At 37.3% G+C, this 26,039-nt stretch overlaps 2 protein-coding genes across 3 annotated transcripts; one reads left to right on the plus strand and one right to left on the minus strand.

Annotated features, from left to right (window-relative positions):
• Positions 1–1,061: 1,061 nt before the first annotated feature.
• Positions 1,062–22,020, minus strand: si:dkeyp-118h9.7 (sacsin). Its single transcript, XM_059561497.1, has 8 exons — positions 21,928–22,020; positions 16,195–16,256; positions 15,843–15,930; positions 15,618–15,729; positions 15,015–15,161; positions 12,500–13,934; positions 12,317–12,405; positions 1,062–12,241 (listed from the first exon to the last, which is right to left on the minus strand). The coding sequence occupies exons 2-8, from the start codon at positions 16,227–16,229 to the stop codon at positions 1,389–1,391; spliced, it is 12,759 nt and encodes a 4,252-aa protein (XP_059417480.1). The 5' UTR covers positions 16,230–16,256; positions 21,928–22,020; the 3' UTR covers positions 1,062–1,388.
• A 605-nt stretch (positions 22,021–22,625) lies between these two features.
• On the plus strand, positions 22,626–25,757 carry LOC132152372 (zinc finger protein 239-like). 2 transcript variants are annotated; one of them, XM_059561136.1, is made up of 2 exons: positions 22,626–22,753; positions 24,037–25,756. In XM_059561136.1, exon 2 carries the CDS (start codon positions 24,073–24,075, stop codon positions 25,087–25,089), a length of 1,017 nt encoding a protein of 338 aa, XP_059417119.1. In that variant the 5' UTR covers positions 22,626–22,753; positions 24,037–24,072; the 3' UTR covers positions 25,090–25,756. The 2 variants fall into 2 exon arrangements, with proteins under 2 accessions (XP_059417119.1, XP_059417118.1); XM_059561135.1 differs by having other exon boundaries at positions 22,636–22,923; positions 24,037–25,757.
• Positions 25,758–26,039: the final 282 nt, after the last annotated feature.

The following is a 26,039-nucleotide window of genomic DNA, read 5'->3' on the forward strand; positions in this document are numbered from 1 at the left end:
TGGATATCTGAATCTTTGTTTGCAAGAAAGCAGTATGGAAGGTGTACTGTGGAAATGCTGCTCCATAAATTCACAAGCTTATGCATTCCCTGCTAGTTTTTCAACATGGGCCTTAAATATTTTCCATATGCCCATGGACTGGTTGTTATTTGTATTTAATTTTCCCCCCATTCTTTATTCAAATATTTCATTCATGTGTGAGTTTTTAGATTGTGCAGGACAGGAATCAGGGTAATAACAGTGAATAGATGAAGAGTCTAATTCAGGTGACCAAGTCCCAATCTGAAAAATATTTCTGCTCAAATTTACATTATATATTACATTTCAGGTTTGAGCTATTTTTTACAGTATGATATCACCATTCACAACTGAATTATTTTCTATTCCTGCAGATGAATGTATGAAGGTGACACTTTTAGTCTCTTGCATATTACTGATTAAAAAGGAAGTAGCCTTTTTCATTCATTCATTAAAACATACCAAACAGCTGGGATCGTTATTTCAGGAAAAAATGACCACTGCAAGTGAGGGCTTTAATTCTTCTTTTCATTACTGTGCTCAAGTGTGATATTTGCTTGTATTTTTCAGACACACTACACCGTATTGGCCAGCACTGTAAAGACCACTTCTAACAATGCTTGCTTTCTTTTATTGTGTTCATTACGTTAAGGACAGGCAGTGTGCCTGCTGTAATTATGTACAGAATTTGTCTAATAAGTTATTACTGGGACATCAGAAAACTACAAATACTTCTGCATGGTTTTTGCAGTGGAATGGAGGAAACTAGATGCTGCTCAAATTGAAGCTTCATTTCTTGATCATTCAGAAAGGGGAACGACACAAGACACTATTCATGTAATCTTTTATATTGCAGTAGGCTCAAGGAGTGGTTTTTCTGCAACGATTGTAAAGCACATACAGCATCTGTATCGCAGGATAGTTGTGTGACTGTTAGTGTATAATTTTGCAGTTTTGTCATTTAGTGAATATTTGGTTGAAACAGCTTTTGAATTCTGTTAATATTTCTTAATAAAAAACATGACAATGACTGACACTGAACATTCTTAATTCTAAAGTGATGTTTAATGCACATCTTGCAGACAATTTTATCCAAAGAAACATACATCGCATTTAAGATAAACATTTTATTTCATTCAGTCCATGGGAATTGAACCAATGACCCTGGCACTGCTAATGTCATGTTCTACTGTTTTTTTACAAGAATGCCCATTATGGAATAATAAAAACGTTGCATTTAATATTAAGCAAAAGGATAACTAGACTCACAATTATGAAAACATCATGATAAACGTTTAAGAATTTCCAGTATGCATGCTAGCAGTACAGATACAGATATGGAACATTAGTCAGTATAGTTTCAACATATTTCAAGAGATGTATTCTTCTATTTTTTCTAAAAGCTTTGTTGCAATATCCAATGCAATTCTGGCATTATTAACACCAAATTGTTTGTTTGGAATGTGAGGAAATTGGTGGTAGTTCGGATATTGAGTTTTTTTGCCATCAACACCAAGTTCAGTCAGTTGCCTCACAGTACTTGGTAAAGAAGCCAATTGTGAGCTGAAATGGGACACCTGTTGAGCAAGGCTAGTTATTGAGCAGTTGTTGGGCTGGTGTCCACATCCCCTGTACATCGCTGAAATCAGGGCTTTTTCCACAGCCTGATGCACTTTAAACAGACACCACTCTGAGCTTTCTCCTCCAGTGTCATTGTGAGCTGCTCTGATGTCACATTGAGCCTGTTCATACCAGCGTTTTGCCTCCTCTCTGTTTGGTCTTGGAGCTTCTCTGTGGTGTGACCAGAAGTTATAGTGCCTTCTAGAATGGTTCTGATAAAACCTCTCGCGTCCCCGTCTGTGGCTTCGTGCCTCTGTGTTCCACGTATCATAGAAATCTCGAAAGTCTCTCCAATTTGAGGATGTGCTCTGTGCAGTTTTCCCTTGTTGTAGTTCCTCAATTCTGTTTTGCAGATATTTAAATGCCTCTGTGGCCAGTACTTCATTGCCAGGGTTCTTGTCTGGATGCCAGCGGAGGTAGAGACGTTTAAGGGCTTTTTGCTTGTCTTCGCTTGACATCTTCCAGATTTCGTTTAAGCTTTGGTCAATTTCTCTTTTGATCTCTTCTAATGTCTCAGGAAAGACTGTTTTGGGTGGAGGACTAGATGTCAAAATATGTTCTATATCTGTGCAAGTGGACCCTTTTGACACAGATGCCTTCTTCTCCCTTTTAAATTGGTAAAGGTCAAGAGAGCTTACTTCAATGAAGTCATCGCTGCCAACTTGAATTTTATATCTGGCAGGAAATTGTCTTGCTTGTCCCAGTTGATCATCCACTCGCTCGATAACAATGGCATATAAATATTCATTGCCCTTGCTGAAGCCAACATACTCTCCACTTTCAAAGTTGTTGAGGAAGTTCATATCAAGGCAGTCATGCCATTCTTCAGGTATATGGCATCCAGGTTTTGGTAAGGCACCGTGTCCTTCCTCCTTGTGGTCACTGCTATGAATGCCATATTTTGCTAAGGTTTTCTCAACATCCTCCATGTTATCACTCAGCAAAAGTTGTCCAAGGACTAGAAGGCTTGAGGTGGTCAGACAGTTTTTCAGAAGAGCATTAATTTCTTTAGTAAGACACATATTAACTTCATTTACTACTTTGTGCGCCATGTCATCATTGTGTTTTAAGTAGAAACTGCATCCATTTTGCTGTTTTTTCACATAAACATCTGTTTCAGCCTTACTACCCTCAAGTGGCTCCAGGTTTAACAGAAGCTCAGTTTGAAGAGTTTTACAACAGATAATTTGAATTTTAGAAAAGATTTCTTCACACTGTTCTGCAGCTTCAGACTGTGAAACATTGCCTTTGCTCTCTTCTCTGATTAGACAAACTAGTCCATGAAGAAATTCATCAGAAGACAAGTGCTTGTCAAACCAGCCACCAAATTCACACCCTTCATAATCACAATATTGGACACTTGTTTCCTCCAGGTTTTCAGAAATTACATCCGAGAGAAATTTGGGGCGAACATGCTCAGGAAGGAACTGCAACAATGTTTGATGTTTATAGTGATCATTTCCAAGATGACAACAATTAAGTTTTTCAAGCAGTTTCAGCTTGTTTTCCAGAGGTCCCTCGAGTCTTTCAGCCTGAAAGAAGGTGTCATTGAAAAACAAAGTGCAGGAATCATAGATTTTCCCATCTGTTGATGGAAGATAAAGCTGGTTGTTTGGGGAAAAAAAGGTTTTGTTCTGTTCCTTTTTCAACAGATTAAACAGCTGCTGTACAACACGCTTCACAGTTTTCTGCTGATTTGCCTGAAGGCTGTCTTTGTCCGAGCTATCAGAATAGATTTCTTGAAGAACAGTGCTATATTGATCGATGGTAGGTTCTTCTTTTACACCAATTTTCTTGAAGAAGTCTTCAAATTTAATAAACTTTGAGGGAATGTTGTACAAGTAAGGCCTAAACTCAAAGGCATTATGTAGCACAAGTGCTGTCTGTTTGGCCTTCACAAGTGTTGTCTCATTTTCCACCAAAATAATGGGGAGGTCTGAGAACAGAGAGGCATCAAAATCTATCGACTGTAGGTAGGCATACGATTTGCTAAATACGTTTTTTTTTGTCTCCAACAATCTGTCTGTGTGGCATGGAGATGTACAGATGTTTTTCAGATTAGCAGCCACTTCTCCTGGGGGTGGAGTCTCCAAGGCTCCAGCATCCTTCATTTTCTTCATGTGATGTGGAGTGCAGTTTTCTAAGGGCAGGATTGGCATAGATGTCCATATCAGATATTGGTGATCACTGTCTCTGCCAATAAGTGATCCACTGATTGCAACAACCTCCCTTTCTTGAGCAAAGGACTTGTGGTAATCACAAAGACCTTGCTGAATTTGCACTGGGAAGATGAATTTAATGTTAGCAAGTCTATTCAGTAAATCAGACTTTTCATCATAAATCTTTGATAAAACAGTCTTAAACAGGAGTTGTGATCTTTTTTTAAGAACATCTAAAGGAATGTTGCCTCTAGATTCAGATTCAATTTGTTTTGCAAACTGAATGATTTCCTCATCAGACACTTCATGTTTCAATCCAAGTTCATTTAAGAGACAATATGCTTCAAAATGTTTATCTTGGAAAATGTCCCAAAACATTTTTGGCACAAATCTCTCTTTTGGAAGCATTTCCTTGTAAAGGTGTATTTTTTCATCATAGAAGTATGAAGCCACCTGAAGAGAGCCTTGGATGTCTCGAATAACTCTGACATCTTTCAATGCAGAAACAATCCTTTGATCCACTGGTCCAAGTTCCACTAACAACCGCATGAACTCAAGAAGCTTGCCCTCTTTCATCATGTGCACAGAGGGAAGAATAAACTGTACACAGAACTCCAAATCATTCAGAATCGGAATTTTTAGACATTTTGACAAATCTAAGTTCTCCACGGTGTACTTCAGGAAGATACTGTCACATCCATCGACATGGTACAAATTTGGAAAGTTGTTCTGATGCTTAGAATTCAGAATATATACCATTCTGTGTAAATCAATCCTTTCCCGTTTTCCAGATATTGACTCAAACAGGGGCAAGGACTTGAGCATTGACACATATTGACTCTTGTTATTGGAATCTCGGATCCCATGTTGTAAGAAGCGCTGAAGATCAGTGCATTCCTCTTCTGATAGATCCTCAAACTGTGAATGTGCTACATGATAAACCTGCCCCAAAACAGCAATGCTGTCTCCTGTTTGCAAGAGTTCTTGATTCATATTGAGACGGAACTCTTGACTGAGATCCTTGAAAAAGACAAGGTCGATTTTCATGAACCCCAGTTTTATGAGAATGTACACTATTTTTTCTTTTTTATAATGAATCACTTTTGATATGTCGTTCATTGTTTCTAAGAAACGTGTGTTATTTTGACTGGGGCAGATGACTGGTAAGATAGGACTGTCGCCAAAGTGCTTTTTAATCTCATTAAAGACATTCAGTTTTTCATTTTGGTAGCTTTTTTTTTGATCATCAAAAAAGGTCCACAATGTTTTCAGCCATTTGATTGTCTCTGAATCTGCTTTGTAGAGCTGACACCTTTGATCAGGTAATGACTGCCTGAGCAGTAGTTGGATTTCTGGATTCAAATACGTTGCTGCTATGTCAATTGTTATGCCCTTAATAAACTTTCCATCATGCAGAATTTGGAAATGATTCATGTTGACAACCATATCTGCAAACATCTCCTGATGCCCTCGGAAAAGTCTGCTAAATCTTGATATCAGCTTTGGGGATTTAGAATCAAAGACTCTTAACATCTGATCTTCTGTGAGGAGAAGAGGAAGCCCATTGAGGTCTTGGACATTTTTCTCATTGACATTTTCCAAGCAGAAGCTCAAAAGTTTTGAACATCTTGTTTTGTCTTTAATACATGTTTGGTTGATGGGCAAAGGCAAACCACTAGTTGTCTGGGAAGGATCGTTCAGTGATCTTTGCTTTAAGAAATTCATCACTGTTGAAGGATTGATTTCTGCCACATCCACACCAGCCAATTTGAAGTTGCAGTTTATTTCATGCATTTTCCAAGAGTATGGCACTAATTTCATCCCACTGTCATCTAAAATTTCAAAAATTCCATTATGGTCCTCAGTTGTAAAATACGGACAATTTTCTGAATGTGTTTCAGACACACTGCACCAGGTAACTGTGTATTTGTGTCTTTTTTTATCTGTTAAACCATGTGATGACTCAACAGGAACACTGTGTGCCGTGGGTATGACGAGAAGGTCACGTTGGTTGATGGATCTATAGACCTCATGAATCATCTCATGCCAGACTTTGTCTACTTTTTGGGAAATGCATGGAAAATAATTAAGGCAAGAAGACTCAAGCTCTGACGTGAGGAATACAAGAGCTGTAGGTGTATCTTTCTTCATGGCTGAACAAAGATGTAACAGGAGGTCAGCATAGAGTGGTGAAATTATGTTTTTTTTCAGGAACTGGTTCCACTCAGTCTTCACGCTATCACCATCCTCTTTCCACAAGTCCCTTCTAGAAGAATCTACTTCAAAATTTGCATTCACGTGGACTGGTAAACCAGTTTCTCCAGGTAAAGGCAAAGAACAAAATGCCCTACCAGTAAATGTGTGGTTAAATGAGCTGCTCAAACATGCAGCCAGAGCAGCTTGAGGAACTTTGAAATAATCCTGCTTGTTTTTTTGCTCAAAGTTTTTTTCTGAAAAGCCAAAGCACTCTGCAATTACCCACTGACTTTTATTAATTCCAGATGAGATTTGCATGCCGTAGATGGTTTTGGATGGTTCTGCTGTTCTTGACATGAATGAATCTTGAACATGTCTGTGAAAGTTTTCCTTGCTATCCATGCTCTTTTCTGTGTATTTCTTTTCAATAAGGAAATAACATTTTGGTGGTTTTCCATCTTCACTGATTTCTGAGAACTGTATTTTTGTGATGTGTTTCAAGAAGAGAATTAGTCCTTCAGGATCTTCTTTCAAGACATAGTAAAGTTCCTGCATGTCACGATTTGTGACTGTATGTCTAGATATTTCAGATTTTTCTGCCATTTTCTCTGACCTGAGAGGGAGTCTGAACATGGTTCCAGAATTGAGTGCAAACATTTCTGGAAGAAAGGTATGATAAACATCCTCAAAAGACTTTTTAAATTCATCTTCCATTGAAAACATGCAGCCTGGGGACTGTTTTGTTACACCTTCCACATATTTTAGATTTGGATCTGAAATGCAAAGCCATTTGTCACCAGTCAGGATAGATGGACAGTCTGTTAGATGATACACTGAATTGAAGCCAAGTCCATATTTTCCAGTTCTTCCTAAACTCCCATGTTTTCCTCCTTCCCCTAACTGCTGAATACCTTGCAGGTCAGCATCAGAAAATGTTCTGTTGTTGTACACACATAGTGCCGGGCCTTGAGCCAGTTTCCATTTCTCTCCAAATATCTTTTCTGTCTTATGTTTTCTTTTGTCCCACACAAAGTGAATTTCTGTTGCCTCTGCATCATCAGCATTTTGAATGAGCTCTTTCAGAATATCCTTTTTAGATGGATAGGCATCAATTATATTTTTTATTCTGACAGTTAGTTTCTCGGTTTGTCCAAACTCTTTGGCAAGAAGTGAAAACCCACCAACAAAATGTTCTTTCAGAGTATGGTGTCTTGTTGTCATAACACCAAAATGACAGGCCACAGTCCGAGGTATCAGCTCATGGGAGAACTTGACACCAGCTGAGACAGGCATCCATGGGCTGTCATTATATCTCAGCTCTTTAGAAGATGTCAGTACACTTCTCTCATCAGGTATGAGACAGTTTGCAAGCTTTTCTTCTTTAATTTTGTACAGCCCATTCAAGAGTATTGCAACACAGTTATGGAGGTCTGACATGGAAAGAGGTTGAGATCCATATAAAGCCTTAATTTCCTCAAGTGCAGCAACAAATTGTTCTTTTGTGAATTGTTTTTTGACACCAATGCAGTCCCAGAGCCTCTCAAATTTAGAGAAGATGCCTGGTAGCACATATAGATATGGTTTCTTTTCAAATTCTTCACTTCTGGCCACTGCCTTCACATTTACAAAGTGGTCCTCAATGAAAATGAATGGAAATGATTTTGCATGGCCAATAATTGGATTTGGATCTTTCTGTTCCAACAAGTAATTGTTGAGATATGCATAGCAAGACTGAGCAATGTTGAAGACATCAGTCTTTTCAAATCCATTGCAGTATTGGTGTGCTTTAAATAGCTGCTGAAGCACCGTCTCAACTGGTGGATTTGTCCGTACTCTCAGTTTCTGGAGAACTGAATCATAGCTTTGAAGGTTTGAATTATCAACTGTAAATCCTGTCATGCTTACTAAATTTCTGAAATTTTTACTGTACACTTCAGAGGGTTTTTTGAGAACTGTTTTTTTCTTGTTTTTCTGATCTACAGGAGCTAAGGCAGGAAGGAATGGTATTTGAGACAGTGTGTCCCAGAGCAGGGAATTTACATCTTCTTTGGAATCTTTCATTGACTCTATGAGACACTCAAGACATTTTTGACATTTAGATTTATCCTGCTGCCAAACACTGGATATCTTCCCTGCTCTTTCTATGATGTCTTCCAAAGGGAGGCGGTCACTCAGCATTCCCAAATCGGAAAGTCGATGAATTATTTTTGGTGAGAGATAGTTATTTGCAGTTCCCTCAATAAATCGTCCTTCCTCAAGTTCATACAAACAAGCCACTCTGCCAGAAGGATTCACAAGTTGCTTAATAAATTGAAGATTCTGACATTTCTGTGTTGGAATGCAAGGGTAACTTTTCAGTAGGTCATCAACAGCAGAATCATTCAAGTCAATGGCATTCAGAACAAGCACATTTCTGTTATGTGTGTCCAGAGCACTCAAGTTCTTAAACACAATGCTATAAAACTCAGGCCAGTCGATTGTTTTCTGTTTGATCATTTCCTTGAAGCCACAATAATTGAAACTGTCTCTTACCCATGCTGGGAGAGAAACAACAGAGCAATATGAAGCTCCCAAGCTCAAGAACACTTTTATGGCAATGTCTCCAACTGCTTGGTTCTTCTCAATTTTTGGATTCAGAAATCTTGCCTTGTCCATAGAACACCAATGATGTCCATTGCTAAGAAGATTCAGAGAATTACCATTGCCATTCAGTGCAACTGCTGAGTAGAAGGACTCAACCAAGGGTAAAAATGCTTTGCTTACTCTCTTTACATTAGGCCAGAATGCATAGAAGGAATAGTTCTGGATATGTCCATTTTGGGCCATTTTCTTCAGCTCAAGCAGTGTTGTGATGTAAGCAGAGGTTACAGCATCTTTAAGTAAAGCTTTGTTCCACTCAGACTTTACTCCTTTTTCCCATAGGCCTTTCCTATTTGATGTGACTGCAAAAGTCCCATTCACATGAACTGGAAGACCTGTCTCAATTGAGAGAGGAAGAAAACAAAAAGCCTGGCCACTGAGGCTTTCATCAGGGGACCATGCATTAGTTTTTCCCTCTTTATGCAAAGGTACAGCTATACCTCCAATTGGAAATGAAAACACATGCTCGTGATCATTTCTTTTCTGGAACATTTGCAAGGAATCCTGTGTTCCAAAACACGAGTACAAAAGCCAGTACTGTGTGAGGGATCTCTCTGAGTGCTCCTGAACTATTTGAACAATGTGTGCACTGTTTACATCAACAATTTTGTGGCATGTGATATCAATATTTCTGAAAGTGCTCTTGATCTCTTGGAGAAATGTATCATTCGAGACAGGAAAAGAATTCATGACTTTTCTGGATATTTTAAGAGGAGTCTGAATCTGATCATTTCTTGGAGGAGTTGATGCATTTTCAGGGACAATTTGAAGAGACAGAGATGTAATGCTTTTGAGAAATAGTAGGTGAGTTTGTGAGTTGTCAGTCAAATGATTTTTAAAACTCCTAATGCGATCTTCGTTGTATACCTTTGAACTTATCTCTGACTTGTTTGCCTCCTCCAGAGTGCGAAATGGTAATTTAATCAAGGTGCCATTATAGGATTTCTTGCTGTTTTGCACTGACAGGTCACAATCAAAAATGCCTTCATAGGACTTAAACTGTCCAGGAAACCTTTTGAACAGCCGTTTCTGGAATGGGTTGAGCTTAATTCCAGGGTTTCCATTGTGGAGAATGTGCTTTTCCAAATGGGTGATATTTGGATCAAGTATGAGAAGGGTATTTCCACTTAAAATTGAGGGAATATCACTCACATGGTAAACAGCATTAAATCCAAGCCCAAACTTTCCAATCATCTTAACATTGTTTTCCTTTGATGCTGATCCCACTTTGACAATGTTTCTCCAGTCTTTTTCTGAAAAGAGCTCGTTGTTGAAGATCCAAAGGCATGGTCCATTGCAGAAGGCCATTCCATCATCAATGAGGGTTTCAGGGGGGTCTCTATGTTTTCGGAAGTCAAGAAGGAATTTACATGTGGTTGCCTCCGCATCCTCAGCATTTTGAAGGAGTTCTTTGAAAATGTCACTTTCTTCATCATACTCTTTAAGAATGTTCTTAATTCTTTGAGTAATTGGTTCAGATTGCCCACATTGTTCTATACCAAATAACTCTTGCTCTGGTTGTATGAACTGTGGTTTTAAAATGCGAGTACTTAAGAATGGGACTTTCAACCATCTTGCAGTGAGGGGTTTAACTTCCTCATGAATGACATAAAATTCCTCATCGTCTTGTTTCAGGTCATCTAGTGCTTCAGCACTAATGTCACAGAAGACTGTTTTGGACAAAGACTGGAGAGTAAATTTTTGGTCTTGTGCCATGACAGGCACAGGTATGCTGTCCTTCAAAAGCTTCTCATTCTTACGTATCCAGTCAAGAATAGCAATTGACACTTCAAGTTCTGTTGAGTCTCCATGAGGAGGACACCTGCTGTCAATTCTATGTTTTATGTCATGGAGTATGTTTTCAATCTCCTCATCAGACAGTGTTTTCTTCACACCAAATTTTATTAGCAAGTTTTCATATTGCAAAAACTCTTCAGGCACTTTCTTAATGTAAGGGCTTAGATCCAATCCAGGTGGATAGGCTAAAACTATATCTCCTGGACAGACAAACTCACTGTTATTCCAGATCCAGGGAATTAATTTTCTGTCCATTAAATCTTTGAAATTTCTCATGTTGTCCTGCATGAATTTATAGATACCATGTAGCTTGGTTTTAAACTGAAAATCTGAATTTGGGTTTACCATTGATCTCAGTGCAGAGAGGTTCTCCAAGACTTTTTCAGCAGGAGGGGGCTCATAAAGTCCAAGACTGTTGCAAACATGTTTGTTTAGCTCAGAGGTCACTGGCATTACATATCCAACAATTAAAGAATACCTTGAATCTTTTACTTCAGCAGGCTTATACAAACCACGCTTTAGATTTCTACAGATGCTTCCATTCAAGAACTCTGGATTTTCACAAGGCACCCACTTCCTTTGCATCAACTCTCCTATCTCCATCTTGTTGAATTTAGAAAGGAAATCATTCGCATTCAGTACTCGAAGTAGAGAATGTGCTTTTTTAAATGCCTTATCTGGTGAGTGAACACAAAGCTTTTCAATACGATTTATGACTTGGAGTATGTTTGCTGTTGATAGTTCTTTTAGGTCTGTCTTTAAGCCGAGGCGTTGCAAACTCTGAAGCATTTCCTGAGTCTTTGTGTAAATAGGTGGGGGAAAGAAATCTCCTTCAAAAAGGTCCTGGAATGTCTTGTTTCTTGGATCAAAAACATTTGAGGCTTGTTTGCGTTCTCCGTGAGTTGTCTCAATAAAATTGAGACTTTTTGTTTTTGTGAACAGCTGCTCACTTTGTGAGAGTAGAATGCTACCATTATTCAGTATCCAGGTCATTATTGTCTGTTCCTCACCATTTTTGAAAGTTCCTGTCTTAATGCAGTCAACCAAATGAACAGCCACTTTAGCTGCATCCAAGAGTTCAATATTCAGAAGAATCAAAAGTCTGCGATCAGCTTCATTTACACACTGTACAAAGGTGTCAGGCATTGGCAGATCATTTGGAATGGCTGGATTGGTCGTTGAAACGACTGCTTGCTTTGATTTAACTGCAACATATTTCCCAGACATCATTTTGAAGATTGGCAACATTGAAAGTAGGTTCTGTTCAGCAACTGTCAGAGAACCCAAAGAAGAGAGGTACACTTTCAACTCCTCTCTTTCATGTGGTGAAGCAGAGGCAATGCCTTTGATAACCTGATCTCTGTTTGAGTTCACAATGACTTGTAAAACATTTCTTGGTGAGGCTGGAAGAACATAACTCTCAATGCAATGATGTCTAAGACACTCATCTCGTTTTATGACTGTACATCCCACCATTTTTAACACTTTCTGAACATTATTTGACAAGTTGGACCCTGTGCTGCTCTGAAAGATCAAAGTTGTGTTACTCTGCAACCTAGCCAACAATACAGAATTGCCTGAACTCTGCAGTGGCTCCAGTGGTAATAAAGGCATGTTAATAAAGCTGCTTAACTCATTCCATTCAGCACTAAGAAACTTCCAGAATTCAGAAAGCCAGTTCTTTGGTGGATGATGATCTTCTGTTGTTTTCCATGTCACATGACCTTGGGTCGCTTTCCAGTCCATTGGTAAGTGCTGCTTTGTGAGTGCAACAACATGTTGTGCATCCAAATTGATTATGTTGAATATGCCTGAAACACACACACAATGTTAATTTCATATTATTATAAGCATTCCCAATTAAATATATGAAACAATTTTCTTACTCCTCGTTGCTAGTTTCCTTAGCTGCATAGTGCAAAAACTGCTCAGATCGTTGGGTAAAAACCTTTCTTTACAAAATGGCAGCAATGTTCTAAATAAATAAAGAAAAAAAAAGATATTACTATTGTGACAGCACAATATAAAGACACTGAATGATTCAAGTAGAAAAGAGACTCAAACTTTACCTTGGGAACTTCTCATTGTCAATCAAAACAGTCTTCTGCACTCCATTGCCAAATGAAGTGAAGGTTCCATCACTGAGAGGAAGAAGCTTAAGTCCTTCTAGCTCTGTGAACTTTTCATCACTGAGAGCAAATTCAAGAAGAGAGTATTTGTCATCTTTACTGAGATTTTCAGCCTTACTTCTGCTTCTACGAAGGATATCTCTAACATAAGATGGAGATACCCATGACAAGGTATCACTTTTAGGGAAGATTTCTTGAACATCTTTCAAAACATGTTCTGGGACTGAGACCAGGTTCTCTCCTTCAGCAATCAATAATCTTGACACTGCAGACATTGTGTTGCTACATATATTGTTTACTGGAAAAACTGCCTCTGAGGGAGACACCCAGGTTTTCTCATTATCAGCAAGGTGAAAGATCTTGTATTCATATAGACCTTTCAGAATATTTGTTGCAACTTCATGCCATCTCTCTTTATGTATGGTCTTCGATAGGTCAGGCCAAAGATTGTACACAGTAGGGGAAGGCAAGGCTGAGATTCCTGATAACTGAATGGCATCTAGGATCATCATGAGATAGACATGGGGAAGAACATCTTTTGTGAGCAGCTCATTCCACACCGCAGACTCATCATTCTTCTGATCCTCCTCTTGCCACTTGATGTACCTCCGATTGTCTGTCAGGCCAAAACAGGCATTGATGTGAATAGGAAGGCCAGTTTTGTTTGGTTCATTATTTGGAAGTGGCAGAAAGCAACTTAGTCGCCCATTGCAAAGTGATCTGTCTTCATCTAATCGATATGCTGCATCAACTTGAGGGTAGAAGCTCAGCTTTTTAGCTAGAGAGTCAATCTCTGGTATATATCCCTGTTTCAGAAGGCAAGTTGTCACAAGCCACTTGGTCCTTGTTTCTACCATTTGCTGGCAAATCTGAGATACTGTTTTAAAACATGTTTTTCTGTCAAACGAATCCTTCTTGATATAAGAAAGGTCAGTGATAAAGTTATTTGACACTGAAACTTTGAGCCTATTGTTGCGGAGGCCATTGGTGTCAATATGCAGCAAAGTAATGGATGACACATTTCTCAGGAAAAGAAGACTGATGTCTGCATCAGCAATGAAACTGTCAAATAGCTGGGTAACTTTTGCGGAGTCATATAAGTTATCTGAGATCTCTGAAGCCTCATTACGCAGAGGGAAACGGAAAAGTGTTCCTTTGAAGTATTGCTCATCGCTGATGACCTTCTCCCAGGAACAACTGTTGACTTGACTGACAATATTTTGAAAGGGCTGAAACTGATCTCTGAATTTCAAAAGGCTCTCCCTGTCCTCTTCATCATTCAAAGACCACCGATAGCCTTCTTCATCCTCTCCAAACATCTTCTTTTGTGGGTCAAAAATGGCTAGGTGTTCAGAACTGAAGACACCTGGCAGGTCTGTAAAAATCAATTAAAAATGATTTCTAATATTGTTAGCATCTCTAATGTTGTGCTAAAGCCCCTGTCAGAGTCTGACACCCAATGTACCCTGATGGCCAGTTATTTGTTAAAACTGATGTTGCAGTCAGTCAGGTTAATGCAATCTGATTGGTGATAATACACTAACCAGGATGCACAAATTCCATTTATTGTTATCCTAAAATTAGTGCTTTGAGTTAATTTAAGGATCACAACATCGCAATAAAGTTTAAATTATTAATAAACCATTAACTACGGCTAATAAATAAACTCCTAATTTGCTGCTTATTAATAGTTAGTTAGTAAGGTAGTTGTTAAGTTTATGCAATGGGTAGGATTATGGATATAGAATATGGTCATGTACAATAAATGCTTTATATGTACTAATACCAACAACCAATATGTTAATAATAGGCATGCAAACAAACAACTATTTAATAGTAAGAATGGGACCCATTAAAAAGTGTTTCCCAATAAACAGTTTGAAGATTGGCTAAATACTGTATTTTATAGTGTTATTAAATACATGTTATTTTTATTTTTATTAACTTGATGAGTGTTAGATGATGGAAAATTACATCAAAATGTAAAAAAAGAAAATGGGAAACGTCCAAGCACAATTTAATGTCCAATATCACATTTTACTAGTAATAATAGACTGACCATTAAAAAAAAGTTACTGTAATCTGTAGCATTGTGTATTTCGGTTGTGATACCTAATATTGATATTGATAAACATGTATCCTACCCTCTGACAATTAAACAGTATGGGAGAATTCAAAAGGATTTTTTTACAATATTAAAATATTATCATTCTGTCAAGCTAATCTGTTAGCATGCTAACCATTAGAAGGCTGAAGATACAAAAAAAGTGACATTTGATTTGATCAGCAGTAGGTTACATAATGTGATATATAATTTAAAAAAACAATTTAACTGACATAATGTGATGTTAACACTTCATAAATAAACAAGCAATATTGTAGGATTTCTAATCAGCAGGCACTAAAACACCTAATAAAGTTCTATGATTCAATCTGGTTATGTAGCATGTTTCACCTGTAATATGATAAACAGAGTTGAAACCGATCCCAAATCTCCCAACTTTTGTTGGGTCTTCCTGCTTGATGCTTCTGCCGACTCTCTGAATACCCTCCCAGTCTTCCTCTGTAAAGGCTGCATCATTGAAGGCATAGAGAGCAGGTCCTGCCAGATCAACGTTACAAATGGTCATACAAAAATAATCAAACAAAATACTTTAACATTTAGTCTTTTGCATAGTGAAGAATTTCAGTATAGTCCTGGCAGATGAAAATGAATCATATCTCCAATACTGTCCGTACTCTATGCACTTATTTGCAGCCTATTTTCTTAGGAATAAACAGTGATTTTGACCTAGTTTAGGATATCTGTGATACAGTTTGAGATACAACAGTGTGTCTAAAAGTTTGATTTAGTATAAAAAGTTATTAACTTTTAGAACTAAAACAATAAATAAAATAAAAATTACAAAACAGAAGATAAGCTGTGAAACTCTTGAAATCTTCATTGTTGTAACATATGGACGGTTTAGATTATAACCAGAAAACTGGAAGACTAATGCAATAACCCTATAGTGTAATATCCATTGTTGCAGGCTGTAAAATAATTTTGTTTAAATACCTTGATATTTTCCGAGCTCTTCCGTCCACAGGCTATGAGTCTCATAATGTCTCTCATCATGAATAAACACTACAGTTGAAGCTCCTGCATCATCTGCATTCTGGATCAGCTCCTGATATTTTATAAGATAACTGTTATTGACTGATGAGATATAAGATTCATACATTTGATGCACATTTATTCATGCAATGTGTAAAGGTATTTATTTATTTATTTATTACCTACCTTCAGTATTTGTCCCCCATCTGGGTACCTCCTCAAAATTTCTTTCAAGTAATCAATGAATGGTGGGGATGTAGCACCAAATTTATTTCTACATTGAACAATGTAAAGTTTATCACAAATGGCACAAAATGCATACAAATCAAACTCAAGGTTCAATGTGTAACAGATAAAGTACAAAATTAGATTAATGCTAGTCAATTATTAGTATGCATGGGATTATTTGTGAAATATATTAGTCTTATTGCTGAATTTTTGTCATAAACTCCTAAGTACTTTCTGAACTTTCAGTTTACTTTTAATCAGGTATTAATTTGGCTTAAACATAAAATATGCAGTGAATAAAATCACTTACTTCTTTTTCTTCTTTTGCTTTGATGCTGAACTCATTGTCTTTCTTTTACAGTCTCCTGTGTACCAAAAAAAAAGAAAAGAAAAAAAACTTTTACAACTCTTAAAAGATGCAATCCTTTGAACAGTTGTTCTTATTCCATTGCCATTGTTCTAATATTTTTTTTCCCCCATGTAGTAGTTTGCACTGCTTTATTGGGTCTCTTGTGACTTATAGCTACAAAACCTCACCTTGCAAAATATTAATAATTTAAAAAAATGTAAAACCAATTATTTATGGACCAAAATGTATCTTCGATGCTTCAACAAATTCTAACTGACCCTCTGATCTCACATGGACTACTTTGATGATGTTTTTCTTACCTTTCTGGACATGGACAGTAGACCGTACACACAGTTTCAATGGAGGGACTGAGAGCTCTCGGACTAAATCTAAAATATCTCAAACTGTGTTCTGAAGATGAACGGAGGTCTCACGGGTTTGGAACTACATGAGGGTGAGTCATTAATAACGTAATTTTAATATTTGGGTGAACTAACCCTTTAAGCACTTTTCCTTTGTGTGTGTTGCTGTGCTCCTCTCATCTTGCCTCTTTGTTTTCTGTTACAGTGCCCCCTTGTTTAATCCTCATTGTGCTGATTGTGTTCCCCTGATCCTCTGCTCCCTATTTATTGTGCTCCTTTCCCACTGGATTGCCATTTTGTTGTTGTTGTTGTTGTGTGTTCCTGCTTACTTGTACGTGCAGTTAAACATTCTTGTTCTAGTCAATTTGATGCTGTTGTAGTTCTAGTGTATCCTTTGATATTTTTCTTTATCTAGTCTTTTACTTATTGCCTTCATGCAACTCAGTTTTTTTTCTACTCATTTTTGTCTCTAAGTTCATCCAGTTCCCAGTTCAGTTTGATGCACAAACACAGATATGTTCTAGCCTACAGTCCATGTCTAAAGTATATAGAAAGAATAAAAAAAGTCTTATAAACTCCTGGAAGTTATAATCTGCATGCGCAATAAACTATAGTAACATTTATTTACATCTCTCGAGAGAAAGTTTCTTGCAGGTTTTAATCAAATGTTAATTAATATATATAATGTATTATATATAATGCCTCAGGCTTGCATAGTATTGTCAAATCACTTAGCAGGGACGGACTGGGAATAAAAAATGGCAAAGGACTTTGACTAAACCTGGCCCAAAGCAATCGGCGCGCGGAAACTCGACAACAGTCTGTCTGCGCCATCTTTGTGTACTGTTGATTTAAACACTAAACTTAAACATTCTCTGTACTGTCTGGTATTTTGTCTTCTTCTGAGGGTGGATTGACAAAAAAAACAAAAAACTCTAGGATGTGACTATCTGAATTGGGGCGCTTAAAAGTAATTTAAAGTTGAGCTGGAGTGAGTGTCTTTCTCTGCTCTTGGTCTAAGCTCAACCTGAATAAGCAAATTATGAAATGGATAAAAAAAAAAAAAGGTTTTATTCCATGCTGTCTTAAAATGAATTTATTACTTAATAATCTTAATTAATGTATGCAGTAATTAATCTTACTGCACAAATAATAATACCACATCTAAATGAAAATACACCATTACAAATGTAACTTCTGTATTCAAAATCTTCAAAGTTTGTAAGCATTAAATGTAACGTTAATTTGTTAACAAATGCAAAACTGATATAAAAACACATTTGTTGATGTTGTTTCAACTGACTTATATGCAGATTTGAACTGCTTTGTTGAACAGTAGCTACACGGGATTCGAACCGGAGCTCCTCATCAAAAATTTAACTTCACTAGTGTATTAACTATTAAACTTGGACATCATTATTGAAAGCCAAATTCAAGCACCAAAAGCAGCCCACACTCTCCAAACTCCGTGAGCTACCGAACAAATCTGCCGCCTCTGAAAACCCATAGATATGAAGCTGGATATGTGCGATGTTACTGTTCAAAAGCATCAGTTTTTAAATCTCCCAGCATATTGATATTGTTTTGAAGTCACAACATGATATTCTTCAATTAATTCTGTGAAAAATTATGCTTTATTAATTGAAACTGTAAATTTGTGTGAAAAGGAATAAAAGGTGTCGGAGTTTTACTGCCTCTAGTGTTCATTTCTTTTGGAAAGTGCAGTGATACGTACTTATTGGAAGGGCCGCGTTATCCTAATGGGCAACATGACTGCAGTCCAGGGCCCGGAACATTAGAGGGGCCACCAAGACAATTCTCTTTTGCGTCTTCAATAGGGTTGCCTGCCAAAAACGATCCATATATAATACGGAATCTTCCCGTATTAAAAGCATTAGAGAAGTGTTCTGTATGAAAGCTATACAGAACACAGTTCATCCTGTATTTGCAGGCATACGCCCTATGACCAACTAGACCATACAAATAACAAATGAATTATTATTTTTACAAATCATTGTTTGAATTGCGAACAATGATGCTACGGGGGGCTTTAAGACCATGAAGAATCCTCTGCTGCCTGGTCGCTCCCGTTTCACAGCGAGGGGGACGATGGCAAATCAGTCGAATGCAGAGATATGATCACTGATCGTAAGCACAACATACAGCACGGCTCGCAACATTTCAAAATCCCTGGTAGCACTTCAGGCAGGTACTCTTGAAGCCCGAAAATTTTTAACTAGCCCAAATAATAAAGACCTTTTTTAACACAGAAAATCAGATAGGAGTGTAATGTCAATCAAAAATATGTTTAATACACAAATATCAACAAATATGAAGCAAATAATTGTATTTAACTAGTTATAAGGTATCTGCAGAATAGTAATAATAATAAAAAATGTATTAATTAAGGCAATTTTAAGAGCCACACAAGTAAAATGAACACTGTATGAGTGGTGTTGAACAATGTCTATGGTAACATACAGTATTAAACCATAAAATTACATGATTTACAGTTCAGATACAGGATTTCACAAAACAGCGTTTCAGCCTTTAGACCATTTTTATGAAAAGGGATAAATATAGAGAACCATGTCAAAAGAACTATTCATTCAAGAATCAGATAGCTATTCCATGCAAATTTTGTTCTTTAGCTTCAATTTTTTATTTTATTTTTTGCAAGTTTTAGGTATACGTATATTCCTAGTTTTATTTTGTTTTGCTTCTCTAGTCATAGTTTTTCACATTTGGTTTTATTTAGCCTATTTTTTTCCCTCTATTTACATTTATTATTTTCTCTCTTGTGCCATACCGTGTTACCTTGCTTCTTGTGCATTGTGAGTCTTGTGTTCATTCCTGCCCCTCCCTGTATCCAGACATTTCCTGGAAATTGACTCTCACTGCCTGGCAGCAAGACTGGTGTATCTATCTATCTGATAAACTTAAGAGGCAAACCTCTGCCTCCACCTAGAAGCAAGTCTGGTTCTACATCTGAGAAATCTGGTTTCTGCCTGGTCTTCCCTGCCATTATCCTGCTTGGTACTCCCTCTTCTTCTCCAGCCCTCGAGCCTGTTGTGAGCCAGGACTGGTCTCAGTGGTCACGCTCCCTGCCTGTCGCCTGCCCTTCCCTGCTGTTTGCACTGTTTCACCTCACTCGCCTTGCTGTGCCCTGTCTTGTCAATAAAACACCATCACTACACATTCTGCGTCCGGGTCCTCTCTTTTGCACATCCGTAATACTATATTTCTTCCTTTCTTGTTTCAAATTTAGCTAGAAAATAAATTTGAGTTGAAGAGGAGTTAAAAAAGTATAAACTCCTAGATACACTGTTTCTCTTTTCTCTGCTTAAAGTTACATATATGTTATTTATTCACCTGTGTAAGATATAGTTTACCCCAAAAATTTGTCATTTACTTACCCTCAAGTTGTTCCAAACCTACATGAGTTTCTTTCTCCATAACATAAAAGAAGATATTTTGAAGAATGTTGGTAACCAAACAGTTGATGGTAGCCATTGACTTCCATAGTAGGCTATATACATTATATATTTTTTCAAATGATGTCAATGGCTACCAAGGGCGTAACTTTGGGTCTGCCATTGGGGGGTACCATTATTAAATAATTTTCTTGTGTAAAAGATAACATGCTAATTTGCATAAATTTACCTCATTACCTCTGGCTTTACCTCATAGGACACTGGCAAACGATCTAAATCTAGCCAGCCAACTCCAGTCAACAAAACAAATCATCAGCTAACTCAGTGTTTCACTTTTTTTGCCATTCCCCACTTCGGAGGTAGGAAAGGGTTCCGAGCCCTACCTGTCCCCAATCACCCCAACAAAATGTTAATAAACTAGGCTTTAAGTTTAACTGTTAAAATGTATTTTATTAACATCACATTTTTAAAACTTAACATCAAATAACAGCATTAAAAACTTTCAAACAGAGAAAATGAAAGTACAATATTATCACTTTGCATGAAATAAGACTCAAAAGTAGATACAAAATAATAATAATTGTGTTTGCATTTAGCCTCTGATAACATCAAATTCAGAAACTGAGAAAATACAAGTGTGTACTAACGTTAACGTTAGTTGTGCTTTGATTCATTTTGTCATAAAAATGTCATTTTGAATAAAAATGGAAATAAAAGCAGATCATCAGTCACACAGCGCTATTGTGGCTGCGGTGTGACAAGCAATGAAGACGCGTCTCCATGGGAACCATAAAGCGAAACTACGATCAATAACGGTCGCCTTGAAACACTTTTAAACTTAGGTGTGAAAAGGTTAAGTAAGGCTTACATTTAAATGTGTCTTTGTTTTGAGTGTATGGTCAATAAATAAAGGAATTAAAAGATGGGCACAAAACCTGTTTGTCATGTCTCTATTCCCCACACTTTGAGAAACTCTGAGCTAATTTAACAGCTAACTTAGCAATAGGTGTACCTCCGTTTGGTCATTTTTCTATTCTTTTTTTTCTTTTTTGGCTGGTGTCGACAAACAATGAAAAATTGTTGTCTGGCTGCCTTTCAGTGTCCTTTTCATCTTTCCGTCAGCTCTCTCCAACCATTCATTCCATCGACTGCGCAAAATGTGAAGTGAACAAACTTGGTAGAGAAAGCCGGTTGGGTAATACCAAGTAGTCGGTGCGGGGGGTACATTACAGATTATTTAAAATATGATACTATCTTTCTTGCTGGCAAATTAAATTAATAAAGAAAACGAATAAAATTATTCATTCTGAATATTTCATATTTATCTTAATCTGAATGATGTGATGATATAGGGGTGGGTTGTTATATAAGTTGGATCTGATTTTTAGGGGGGTCATGACCCCCGTAACCCCCGTGCAAATTACGCACATGACGGCTACCATCATCTTTATTGTTAACATTCTTCAAAATATCTTCATTTGCAATGATTGTATATTTTGTTGTATATTTTCTTTATTTTATTTGTAGGTTATTCTTTTAAGACATAAATTAATATATTTGTATGTTTCCCAGAAGACAATATAAAATCACTTGTGGACTATATGAAAACGTGATACCTAGCATATCAGATGCTAAATGAATGAATGAATGAATGAATGAATGAATAAAATAAAAATATAATAAAGCCACATCTTGCAGAACTCCAAGCCAAACTTTGAAACTGTATGAATGGAAGTATAAACGACCAGCATGCTGTAGTTGTTTGCTTATGCGTTGCATCAGCCAAAATAGAATATTGTTATTTTATATTAAATATTAGCCTATATTACTAAATATTAATAAAACTAAAAATTACATTTCAAAAACTCGTGTAACTTCCGCATGAGGTTATCTCCTACCTTTAATGGTCCTTACAGGTCATGATGCTCCTTCCACTCGCATCCGCAGAATGAAAGCAAAGCGATCAGAAAGGCACAGTTAAAGCCTCTCAGTGCGCACAGTTGGAACTGACTGACGCAAAACAGGCTCTTTCCAGAGAAAGGAAACATACGGGCTTCTCTAGGTTTCCGTTCTCCTGAAATGGCCTGTTTTGCAAAAATGAAACTTACCCTCCTCCTTCACTCGAAGTTCAATGAATGACTCCGGAAAACGACTGTTTTCACACAGTCTCTCCGAATGTACAGAACTCTCAAAATAATTGTTGCAACAGCCATAGCCTAGCCTACTTGAAAACAAAAAAATATATATATATAATGATGCATGCATCTTAAGGGGACTTTGTATTTTTAATCAATGTCAGTTATTCTCCAGATCAGCCCCTTTTATTACAGCAAACAATCAAGCATTTAAAAACGTTACATATTTTTCCGTTAAACATGAGCAGCACAGAAATGTCAGTGTGGCGAGGGTGACGATGACACTTAGCCTTCATGACTAGAATCGAAAGAAAACACCTGAACAGAAATAATATTAATCATCATCATATGAACAGGTCTACTATAGGCATTTATATTAATATTAAGGCATTTAAAGCTACATAAGTAAACAATTGTAAGTAATGTTCTTTCCGTTAGACAACTTTTATTTTGATAGCATGACAGGCTGCTTGGGCTACTCTTCAACGGAGGAGAGGAACTGATTTCCCTAGCTTTGTTTACAGTACCAGTGATAATGCAGCATCGCTGTCAGTTTATGTGGCTTTCGCAAAAACCTGAAGATGCTCATGTGCGTACATTATATGTCGCAATTCTACATTAATGTCTGTTCATCTGCGGTGATTTAGCCTAGAACCACGCGGACAATCTGAAGCGAGTAGCTATGTATGCAGTGTATCGAACTAAGATATATTAATAAAAACTTAAGTTTTGTTTTTGGAGGAAACGGTGATGAAACGGGTGAGTTTGCATGTTTCCAATTGCTCGGACATTGCGTGATCACGAACGGGGTGAACTCGGGACATGAGGAAATCTGTCTCAGCCCTGTCCTCAAAATGTTTCCTCTTTTTAATTCACCATACGTCACATTCATTTTTGCTTGTCTTGTTATAACGTTTGTATTGTCCAGTTTTACAAACACTTCCAGGAACATTAGTTTTTTTTATAAAGCGTTAATTATACATGTATATTGCTTTCATCTAGCAAAACCAGATGATAATAGCTTATAAAACATACTTTATATTGCGGACGTCAGCTAGTTTGATTTATATTTTAAACATCTCCTTCCTGGAAAATTGTCTCGAGGACCGTCACTGTCATCAGACAACCAAAGTAAGTTCCAATAACAGCAAACAATCACAGCTGAGGATGTTCTCATGTAACCTCCTCAAATAAATGTCTGTAGGCTACAACAGTACACACACCCTCCAACCTCGAGCTGTGATATCAAACACAGCAGACCAGGAAAAATACATTTCACCCTTTTAAGAGGCCTGTATAAAATTTAGGCCCTGGTTAAATATCTTTTAGGCCATATGATGACATATTTGCAATTGAATAATATTAATATTTACCGGTAAATAGTTATATTATAGTTCTATAATTTGTTTTGCCTTTTCCAGCTGCATTTTAACAGAACCAAATTAAATATTGCGTCCATTCCATCCATTCTTATAAAATGTATGTATTTGAGTTGCATACAGTAGTAAATAATTGATCAAAACATCTGTATTCCATAGTTTTTCATGTTTATTTAGAATAAATGTGTGGACATTTAGCCTTCCTTGGACCGCCACTCAATAATGACCTTGAATTACACCTGTAATAAATGTTGAAGTCACTGTGCACTGAAACAAAATTGATGTAAAAAATGATTTCACTTAGAAATTGAATCAATTTCACAAATAATTATAAGAATTTAGCAAGTAACACATTAAATGAGAAATTATAAAGTGGAAGGACTGCAATATATTTATTTGGTAAAATAAATAGTCTTTGTTTTTATTCCAATTAGATTTTTTTAAGTGTTTAATCAATCTAAACTAAATGACTTTTTTTTTTTTTTGTCATTAGGTGTGATGATTTTTGTTCAGCTCTGAGTCGTCCAATATGTCTCACTCTTCCAAGCCTCAATCCCACCCTTGTGGCCTTTGTGACAAGTCTTTTGCCCAGATATCGATGCTCACCAAGCACCAGCAAGTGCATACTGAAGACAAGCCCTACAAATGCCCCTACTGTGACAAGTCTTTTACTCTTTCTTCTCGTCTGGTTCTACATAAACGAACCCATGCAGGGGAGAAGCCTCATACCTGCCGGCTTTGCTCCAAGACCTTCATCTCGACAGCTCACCTTGCACTGCACCTGCGCTCACACACTGGAGAAAGGAAGTACAAATGCAGTGTGTGTTCAAAAATGTTCACGCAGTCGTCCCAGCTTATGCGCCACAAGACAACCCACGCTGACGAGAAACCCTTCAAATGCTCAGATTGCAATAAATGCTTTAGCCGTGCCTCAAACCTAAAAACCCATCAAAGGCTCCACACGGGTGAAAAACCCTTCAAATGTACACTATGCGAAAGAGCTTTTACGCAAAAAGCTGGACTTATTATACACTTGCGCTTGCACACAGGTGAGCGCCCTTTTAAGTGTGAGAAATGCGGCAAGGCTTTCCGCACGTCAGCCCACCTGCTTAACCATCAGGCTTTGGAGCTGGGCGAGGGCAGGTACATATGTGTCACGTGCCACAAGGGCTTCAGGTCTGTGTCCATGCTAAAACAACACGAGAAAAGCCACCAGGGCAGCGGGATGCTGTGTTGCAGCGTGTGCTCGGGGGCCTTCGCTCGTTCCTCTTATCTGCAGCTGAAACTGCACTTACAAACCAGAGAGAAGCTCTTCCATTGCAAGGTGTGCAACAAAATCTTTGTGAAGATGTCCACTTTTGAGAAGCACTGCACAAAACATCAGACAGAGGTGGACGAATGTGAGGACGAGGAGGTAAAAGAGGAAGATTCACATGATCCCCAGTTTGAGCTGCATACTGTTGTATCCCCAACACCGTCGACGTCAGAAGTCAACACACGCTCCAAAACAAGAGCCAAAACTAAGACTACAATGGAAAACTCATAAGAATGTACAGGCAAACTTTTTATAACATTTATTCAATGCCTTTCTGTATTTATGATGTATGATATAAATGCTATATACTTTCATCTGCTATAAATTAATAATGATAATTCTCTGTATGTATACAGTACAGACCTGTAGACCATGTACAGTTGTTCAAAAACATGCCTTTGCACAGCATTTTACATTAAAGTTAATTAAATTTTTTTTTTTTTCAATCATAATTATCAAAAAGTGGCAGAGCTTTGAAGATACCAGGGATGTGTGTCATTTCAAACTGAATTGAGCATGTCTTTTGAATTCCTATTCTATTCCAGAATCCCTTAATTCGAACTGAGGTGGCAAACAGATTTAAAATGCTACCTAAATATTTTTATGTTTATATATTGTATAATATAGAATAAATGTACTTTTGTGAACCAGGGTGGAGGAATACTTATTTTCTAGATTGAATTTTATTTCATTACAATTCTGTCAATTCTAATCTGAATCCCTCACAATATTCAACAAACAACTGAAAACTCTATGCCTTCACTTTTTCTATTCTCTGACTATCCTTTATCTCTTCCTGTCCCAGCTTTTACTATTTTGAACAATGTCTGAAAACTTGTATAATGGGGCACTCCTTGTATTTATTGCCATCTTATGATAAATGGCTTGTTATATTCCACAGCTGTAAGTCGCTTTGGATAAAATTGTCTGCAAAGTGATCTGCCCTTTTTTTTTGCAGAATATCAGACCTGCTCACAAAATTTAGGCTTTACATAATCCCAGAACAGACGTTTGGGGGGAGTGTGGAAAACATGTCATTCGCCCTTGTTTGAAGTCAGTGTGTAATCAAAATAACTTAGAAATTTACACTTCAAGGTAAAGAAATTGCATACAGTGGAGATCAAAATTAGAGAACACCTAACAATTTCCTAAGTTGTCACTGCTTTGTGCTATTTTATAGT

This window comes from Carassius carassius, chromosome 11 (genome assembly GCF_963082965.1).
Source record: "Carassius carassius chromosome 11, fCarCar2.1, whole genome shotgun sequence".
Taxonomy (NCBI): domain Eukaryota; kingdom Metazoa; phylum Chordata; class Actinopteri; order Cypriniformes; family Cyprinidae; genus Carassius; species Carassius carassius.